This window comes from Sinocyclocheilus anshuiensis, unplaced genomic scaffold (genome assembly GCF_001515605.1).
Source record: "Sinocyclocheilus anshuiensis isolate Anshui unplaced genomic scaffold, SAMN03320099.WGS_v1.1 scaffold272, whole genome shotgun sequence".
NCBI classification, from domain to species: Eukaryota; Metazoa; Chordata; class Actinopteri; order Cypriniformes; family Cyprinidae; genus Sinocyclocheilus; species Sinocyclocheilus anshuiensis.
In genome coordinates, this window is record NW_015554117.1 from 1,704,503 (window position 1) to 1,711,649 (window position 7,147).

At 37.7% G+C, this 7,147-nt stretch overlaps 1 protein-coding gene across 1 annotated transcript in view; it reads right to left on the reverse strand.

The window, feature by feature from the left end:
- LOC107669869 (NADPH oxidase 4-like) overlaps nucleotides 1-5,268 on the reverse strand; it is an 8,914-nt gene extending 3,646 nt beyond the window's left edge. Inside the window, exons 1-6 of the mRNA XM_016462294.1 lie at nucleotides 5,196-5,268; nucleotides 4,977-5,072; nucleotides 4,023-4,133; nucleotides 3,748-3,832; nucleotides 1,135-1,232; nucleotides 676-703 (exon numbers count right to left, since the gene is read on the reverse strand). Coding sequence (XP_016317780.1) covers nucleotides 676-703; nucleotides 1,135-1,232; nucleotides 3,748-3,832; nucleotides 4,023-4,133; nucleotides 4,977-5,072; nucleotides 5,196-5,252 — 475 coding nt within the window. The 5' untranslated portion in view covers nucleotides 5,253-5,268. The remainder of the gene's footprint in view (nucleotides 1-675; nucleotides 704-1,134; nucleotides 1,233-3,747; nucleotides 3,833-4,022; nucleotides 4,134-4,976; nucleotides 5,073-5,195) is intronic.
- Nucleotides 5,269-7,147: the final 1,879 nt, after the last annotated feature.

Consider the following 7,147-nt stretch of genomic DNA (forward strand, 5'->3'; position numbering starts at 1 on the left):
TTTTTATATTTAAAGAGTTTTTATATTTTATATATTTTAAGCGAGTTTTTTTGGGCAGTGTACAGTAGCGCTTGTTGTTTGTCATTTCTCCGATCACAAATGCAGACATGGTTTTATGTTTACGCCGCACGGTGCAACGCAACGTGTAAAAAGACAGTATAAGTCATTATAATCCGTAATTATGTCCCCACTGGATGCACAAATGTTTTACTGGTTTTGTCTCGTCGCTCCATCACAGTATGGTGAGGGGCGTAACATTTCCGTCACACGCTTGAGGTATTTAGCCAATCACAACGCACTGGATAGCTGGCCAATCAGAGCACACCTCGCTTTTTCAGACCGATGAGCTTTGTAAAAATCGACGCGTTTCAGAAAGGCGGAGCATAGAGGAGAAACAATAATGTACAGTATGTGGAAAATAACGCATTTTTTTAATCTTAAACCGCATAAACATTTCATTACACCAAATACACAAAATAATGTTCTTTTTAACAGCATCATGTGACCCCTTTAAACACAAAATAAAAGGAAACAAATTTGACACAGTTAGAAGAATGTGTCCACAGGCTTTTCAATTAATCATCTTACATTACACGTCATAATTTCGGTTTCACTATATTAAACACAAAACGCTGATGCGGAAGTACAGAAGGGAGATTTAGAAAGGTGAGTCACCTGTGCTTATGATGAGAATTCTGGGATCCTAAAGAGAGAAAAACATATTATTAACACAGTTTTAAATATTACACAGCACAACTGTTTTTAACATTGATAAAAATCAGAAATGTTTCTTGAGCAGCAAATCAGCATATTAGAATGATTTCTGAAGATCATGTGACACTGAAGACTGGAGTAATGAAGAATGGATGTATTTTTGATCAAATAAATGCAGCCTTGTTGAGCAGAAGGGACTTCTTTCAGAAACACAAGGGCGTAGAATTTAGTAAGGACGCTGACATGTCCCTACCAATATCCAGCATCTCCTAAATTGTCCTTAGCAATAATTTTGATCAAACAATAAGATATCTGTTGTCTGCTGTTATGTCCCCATCAATGCCAAAATCAAACCTACGCTCTTGCAAAAACATTTTTCCAAACACAGAAGATGTTCATGTAAATGTCTGTGTGTGTTACCTGTCCTCGATACTGAGCGACATTGAGCGCAGGGAAATCCTCTGAATATCTCACAGAGAAACTGACCATGTTTACGAGGTGAGCGCTCACATGAACCACTGCAGACAGAAACACCAACAAACACATAAACATCATCAACTCACACAAAACACACACACAATGACAGCATACGTCAAGCATGTGTGGAAGACAATTTGTCTATTCAGCAGCTCTCTTGTGTGTGATTGTGTGTTGCAGTCGTCACGGTAACGGGATGCCTCAGAGCTCTGTAATTAGAACAAGACCACAATGCACTGAGACAGGAAATGGGGGGGTCACAGACACAAGATAAAACCAGCTGGGAATCCCTCGGGATATTCCTGTGTTCTAAACACACACACACACACACACACACACACACACACACACACACACACATTTGTTGGCCAGCGAAGCCGTCTAGCCTGTCAGTGCAACACTAGACGGAGTTACTTACCAGGTCAAACTCTCAGACAGCAACATACCAGTGTTATTTTAGTAGATGTCGTAGTTGTTATATATATTTTGAATTGGCCTTCATGTTGGTTCATGTTCTGGTTATTTTGACCCAGAGAGGATTTTCTTTCTCCAAAAAATGCTAGATAATGTAATCTCAAACTTACTGACTTTGCTCACATGGGGTATAACAACTTCTCCAAAAAAAAAAAAAAGTGGATAATATTTGTATGTTTTGGGGATTGTGGTGCTCAGTCGAAATGGCCAAAGAATGCTTGTAAATCTCTCATTATGCTATATTATTATCAAAAATTGGATTCAATCTTTTTGTCAATTTGTTTTCTAACGCAAGTTTTTGTATTTCCTTTTGAAACTGATTGATCATAGGCCTCATTGATCTGAGCTTATGCACCTCATTTTTTGAGTGAATATTAATATACTACAATAACTAAAACTAGAATAAAAATTATATATATATATATATATATATATATATATAAAACATATTTAAAAAAATATAAAAACACACAAAAACTGTAACTGAAATGAAAATATAAAAATGGGTCCCACTTTATATTAAGTAGCCCTAATACCTGTGTACTTACATAGTAACTAGATGTGTACATAGTATGTAACCACAGTGTAAGTACACATTGGTACATAGTATCTACAGCTCTAATGTTTGTGTAACTACACATATGTAACAACCCACTGAATGGTATGTGTAAGTACAAATGTGTAACAGGACATGGGTAACAATGCTTTTTGGTAATGAAAGTACAAATGTGTAACAGGGCTAACAGCAACAGCTGTAACATAATTACTCTGATGTTACACAGCAGCGGCCAGTAAGTTAGGCTTTACATTTAAATTGTGGTTGGTGTCCAGAATGTTACACTTTATAATAAGTCGACAGTTCCTGAGGAGTTACCATGTAAGTACACTGGTATTACAGTGGTGCACCAACTCCACCAACTTGAGATCCAACTCCTCCCACTTTACATATCCCTAAACCTACCCATCTCCACCCCCTGGATCAAATTGTTCCAATTACTCTTATATATATTGCTGTTACAAAATGTAATTATATATGTCCTGCTACACATTTGTACTTACACAAACCATTCGGAGGGTTGTTACATGTGTGTAGTTACAGAAATATTACAGCTGTAGATACTATGTACCAATGTGTACTTACACTGTGGTTACATACTACGTACACATCTAGTTACTATGCAAGTACACAGGTATTAGGGCCACTTAATATTGACTTTTTCCCAGTCAAAAATCACCAGCCTTTTAAAAAGTTGCTTGTAAATCTGTCATGATGCTGTATTATCACCAAATCTTGGATTCAATCTTTTTGTCAACTTGTTTTCTTTCAATTAGCACAGGTTTTGTACTTATTTTTGGAAGTTTTAGGTCGTAGGCATCATTAACCTGAGTTTATGCACCTCAGTTTTAGAGTGAAAAAAGCATAATTGTTTATATTTTATTTTAAGTGAATTTCAGTTTATTTAGTTAACTATTTTATTCCCAGTAATGAAAATTATTTTTTTTATTGTTTTACTTTACTATAATAATGCAACATACACACATAAATACACACAAAGAGTGCTTTCAGACAGACTAGTGACTCAACCTAAGTAATCTGTTCTTCCTCCCCCGTGAAGTGAGTGTAATCTGCTGTCTGTCTGCGTGGTCTTTCTCATTGTTCTGGAGTCTGTTTGGTCTGTTTATGAACCATCTGATGCATACTGTACAAAAATGGAAAGAGCTTTCTCAAAATGACAAGTTGCATCTGATTTTCTGACTTGAAAATCATGTTAAAAATGTTTCCAGGCTGCTACAATAACGCTTCTGAGGAAGTAGTCGCATGATTTAACAAAGTTTGTAGGTTCTTGGCATTAAAGTTTGATCTTTAGACACCTTACAGCAAGTAAACTAGATATTTTGCAGCATAACTGTTCTCAGTTTTCAATTTCAACAAGCAACCTGTGGCTGGTCACTTCATGTCAGTCAGATGCTCTCTTCCTGTCTATGTGTGCGGAATAAGCTAGCTGACCAGACTATGCTGAAACTACACAAACTATGGTCGCTATTGAGTGTTTCTGATCTGATCACAGATCAGTTTCTCACCAGAGAAGACGCAAATTGTGACTCCACACGCCACATGAAACGTCTTACTCTTATCCAGCAGCCGACGAACACGTCTACCGGTCACCTGACAGAAAGAAAAAGAGTCAGAAAGTCAAAACAACCCTCATTCAGCATGGCAGCAACATGTCTTTGAGACTTTTGACATCTTTACACTGCAAACGCAGCATCTGAAGCAGCATATATGCAATGTGCATTTATGCGACCGCACAGACTTGGCATAAATGCATAAATATACGAATTTCTCAAAGTCTCACCCGCTGAGATCCTCGGAGGAAGGTAAGCAGCGATCTGCACATTGGCAGCAGCACCAGACTGCAGTTGAAGTTTAAAACGGAGGCCGACGCTCGACTGATGCAGAGACCAAGCTGAAGAAACACATACACATGGGTTAGAGCAAGTGTTTTTACACTTTTTAATGCCAAGGACCCTGAAAATGACACGAAAGATGCCGTTCCTGAAATATAAAGGCAGTCATATATTTTAAAACTAATTCATACTGTGTGAGAATGAAAATTAAAATAACATTTAAAAAAATTCAATCATGTTGCGGGTGTTGGTGTATGTGTGTGTGAGTTGCAGTGGCGTTTGATCATTGTTTCCTGTACAGAGGTGAGCGAGTTGTTACACGCCTGTTCAGCTCTATACAGAAACACAACAGCCCTGCTACATATGAAGGACTGCAGCTCACACACACACACAGACACACAGACAGTTTGCAACTGCTGCAATTGTCCAATTCTGGAATAAACGTGTAAAAGTCTTAGCTAACACAAGTGTGGTCTGTTTTCGGAAAGTTGTGTGTCCCTGTGCAGCATCTTTCCAGGACATTAAACAATAACCTGTGACAACAATTACCCTGATTCACTTAGGAGTGTTGTGGAAATCCTGTCCATCTCACAGCAACACACAAAAACACAAACATCATCTGTACATGCAAACACACACACACACACACACACACACACACACACATCTCATACTGTAAAATGCAAACACACATAACTCAAACTCTACACAATAACACACCTGTCAAACTCATATCTCAATGGCTACACACAAACACAAAGGTTAAAGTCTAAAACAAACTCAAAATATATACATTACACTATAAAAAATAAACAAACTTTATCATCTCTAGACGTACAGACCTTTAACTCACACACCCTAAACTTGAAAATACAACTTGACACATAAACTCAAGTTCTTACCCCCAGCATCTTGTGTAGATAATAATACTGCGCTCCGCTGAAGTACAACATGAATGTTTTCCAGAACAGAAATACATTCACTGCAATCCAAACCATCTGCCCAAAACAATAAAAACACAACAGTCTAACTGACAGCATCTCAAACTCAGACAACTCGATGCACGAGCCAGTATGGATACTGTGACAACAGTAAGCGGTTGAGTTAATCTCTTCTCTCACCGTGATCAAGTGTTTGGGTCCTTCATTAGCCCTCCAGCTCTTCAGCGCGACGCTCATGATTCTCTCGCGCGCGCTCTACACGCACCGCGACGCTAATTATGCACCCCCTAGTCTTGGTAGGTTTAGGAGTAGGTGTGGGGGAGGGTTTAGGATTAGGGGTGGGGTTGGGATTAGGCAATCAGGTAGTGACTTCAACGAAGGGGTGCATAATCTGGCAGGGGTGCAGAATTCAGCACAATACTCTTGGTGCCGTGACGCTTATCCCGCCGGCTTCTCCGGGACTCCGCGTGCCGCTCATGTTCCATATCACGCGCCTCCCACCAAACGCCCGGTTTGGGACCTCGCCGTGACTGAAATCCTGTCGAGTGAATCCTGCTGTGGCCGGTTGCAAACTGCTTATACTAGTCTTAAAAGTTAGACACCTAATTTTTTTCTGCAAGACTGGTCATAACTTTTTAAAGTCAGTTACATAAAAACGCCCTGATATCAGGGCACGTACATCATGGAGACGTCTATTTGACGTCTGCAAGACATTTTTTAGAGTGTTTGCTCATCTGCAATACCTCTATAGGACGTTTCCTATCAGATGTCAAATAGACGTTTAGAAGATGTCTTTAAGATGTTTATGATTTAGAATGTGTGTAAAACTGACATCTTAAAGACGTCTGTCAGATGTTTGTACACAGCAGATGCTTTCCAGATGAAGCCATCTTTAACATACATCTTGCAGACGTATGTGATTGATCAAATTTGAATCTGAAAAGTTATACTGATAACCACTTGGTTAACTGCTAGTTAGTCAAACTAGTTCTTAAGACACAGTCTTAAAGTGGTGACTATGGTTATGCAACTGGCCCCTGGGTAATAAAAAATAATGAGTGTTTTCTACTACTTCTAATAAAAAATAACATTAGATTTAATTTATAGAGCAAATACACAAAGTGTTTTTATGACATTTTTTTTTTTAAATGATATCGACAAACTACCTGTCTATCTATCTACTTCAAACTTTTCTGGTCAGGCTTTCTTAAGGCAACATTAAGTCTTGATGATTTTTTATCTACTTAATCTAGTTTTATAATATTTATTTACTTTTAACATGATAATACATATAGAATTAGGAATGAAATACTTTCTGAAAGCTAAATTGAGGAGTAAAAACACTAAAGTCTTGTCTTATTATTTACTTGGGATATGTGGTGCCGCAAGGATCCGTGTTAGACCCTCTGTTATTTTCAATAAACATGCTGCCACTTGGCAACATTATTAGAAAACATGGAATTAGTTTCCACTGCTATGCCGATGATACTCTGTTATATATGTCATCACGACCAGATGAAATTTCTAAACTGTACAAGTTGACAGAATGTATTAAAATCTAAAGATATAAAACACTGGATGACCAGTAATTTTCTCCTATTAAATTCAGACAAGACTGAACCTGAGGTATTACTTTTTGGAACAAAAACCCGCACACAGGATATCTTAGAATACAGTTTGCAACTAGGATACTATGTCATCATCTGCAGTTAAAGACCTGGGTGTTATATTAGACATCTTTTTTTTTTTTTTTTCAAAAATCATATTTCATATGTTACAAAAACAGCCTTCTTCCACCTCAGAAACATTGCTAAGCTACAGAATATGTTATCTGTTTCTGACGCATAAAAGCTAGTTCATGCATCCATGACCTCTAGACTGGATTACTGTAATGCATTAGCCTACTAGCTGGTTGTCCTGCATCTTCAATAAACAAGTTAAAGTTAGTCCAAAATGCAGCTGCTAGATTTCTTTCTTCTTTTCAAGACTTCTTTGTTAACTTTGTATCTATTTTCTTTTCTTTTTGTGGCTACTGAAACTTTATTTATTTATTTAAATTTTATTTTATTTAAATACACGTATAAGGACCCAATCATTTGTTTCTTTGAGGGGTTTAAGTAGCACCCTGGTGT